The 1,594-nt window shown below is 38.4% G+C and overlaps 1 protein-coding gene across 1 annotated transcript; it reads right to left on the bottom strand.

The window, feature by feature from the left end:
- Positions 1 to 6: 6 nt before the first annotated feature.
- Positions 7 to 1,588, bottom strand: LOC111382579 (disease resistance-like protein CSA1). Its single transcript, XM_023006598.1, has 2 exons — positions 916 to 1,588; positions 7 to 577 (listed from the first exon to the last, which is right to left on the bottom strand). Exons 1-2 carry the CDS (start codon positions 1,573 to 1,575, stop codon positions 47 to 49), a joined length of 1,191 nt encoding a protein of 396 aa, XP_022862366.1. The 5' UTR covers positions 1,576 to 1,588; the 3' UTR covers positions 7 to 46.
- Between the last annotated feature and the right edge of the window lie 6 nt (positions 1,589 to 1,594).

Here is a 1,594-nt window from a genome sequence, read left to right as displayed (position 1 = left end):
GGTGTGTAAGTTTTCGTTCAAAGATGATTCTTCACCATCATCATTCTCATAAACTAGATGAATCCCGCATTTCTTCAACATAATTCTTTAATCTTTGTGTAACGGTGTGTAAATTTTCGTTCAAAGATGATTCTTCACCATCATAATCATCATCATTCTCATAAACTAGATGAATCCCGCATTTCTTCAACATAATTCTATGATCATAAGGAGGATCGCGCCTTACCACCTGTATTTTATCACCGTCTTCTAGTATGAAAACTAACTGATTATAATCCGGATATCTGCACAAAAAAAGCTGATCCTCCTCTGTACAAGGGATACCTCTCAAGTTCATTGTATGGGTGTAAACTGCAATGTTTGCTCTCAGGATCTTTGCTTGGACTTCGAATATTACAGGCAACCCATCATATCTTGAATCATGCTCGACTTGAAGGTTGTTAGAGATGACAACAGCTATAATCACGCTCTTTATTGCATTATATTTCTTTTTGGAAAAGCAAACCTCATCTCGAGTAAACCAATTTGGGATTTCACTTCCAGGGATACTAAAATTTCGTAAATTCCTCAAAGCAACCTGCAAAAAGAAATTTTAACAAATTGAATTGCTCTGCATCCATGCTTTTGATAGTACAAATTCATAAACCAAAAGTACAAGAAGAGGAAAAAGAACCACTGTCCAAGTTGTCGTAGCACCTGTGCAGCCCAGAGCACGAGGCATATGTTGACTTAACATCATCCTCAACTTTTTCGTGTTTGTCATGGGCAGTCTATTTGAAATCTAAAACTCAACTATGACAAGTAATCGTGAAGGTTGCGCCCGTGGGGCTTAACCCAATACTTTGCTATGAGCTGACAGCAAGGCACCCCTTTATTTCAAGAGGATTCCCACATGCATACAGGTAAGAGGGATACCTTGTTAAGTTTTTGTATCACTGCTGAGGCACGAGAACTGCAACCTCCCATGTACAACCTTTTCAAGGACTTCAAATGTTCGACGCCTGGAACGTCCACTAGTTTCTCACAATTTGCGAAATCTATCTGCATCAAATTCTGCAAATTTGAGAGATCAGAAATGCCATTCAGAGACATGCAATTTGCAGCATTTAGTTCCTGCAAACTCTCGGGCAGTGGAGGAAGAACTTTAAGCAATTTGCACTGGGATAATTCTAGCTTTTTGAGAACATGGAGTCCCCTCATATTGGATGGAAGACTGTGAAAATCATTTTGACTCAAATTCAAAACCTCTAAAGATAATAACTTCTCAAAATCATCAGGTATCTTCCCAGATATCTTCCATGCACGAGCATTGAATTCGACTAGCAAGGAAAGATCTGAGAATGAAGATGGAAGCACCTTCATCTCTACAATAGTAGCAGGCTCTGATGTTTCAGAAATTTGAGGCACCTGGAGACTTTGTGCCATTTTCAATGTCCGTAAATTAGAAAGCATTCCAAATGTTTCTGGTAATTCAGTAATGGCAGTTTTCTCCATAAACAGGTGATACAAGTTCTTCAATTTTCCAAACGAGGCTGGTAATTTTCTTAGTTTCTTGCAATTATTCAATCTTAACATGGTGAGATTTTCCAACATT

This window comes from Olea europaea, unplaced genomic scaffold, assembly GCF_002742605.1.
Source record: "Olea europaea var. sylvestris unplaced genomic scaffold, O_europaea_v1 scaffold25255, whole genome shotgun sequence".
Lineage (NCBI taxonomy): Eukaryota > Viridiplantae > Streptophyta > Magnoliopsida > Lamiales > Oleaceae > Olea > Olea europaea.
This window is presented reverse-complemented; position numbering and strand designations above follow the sequence as displayed.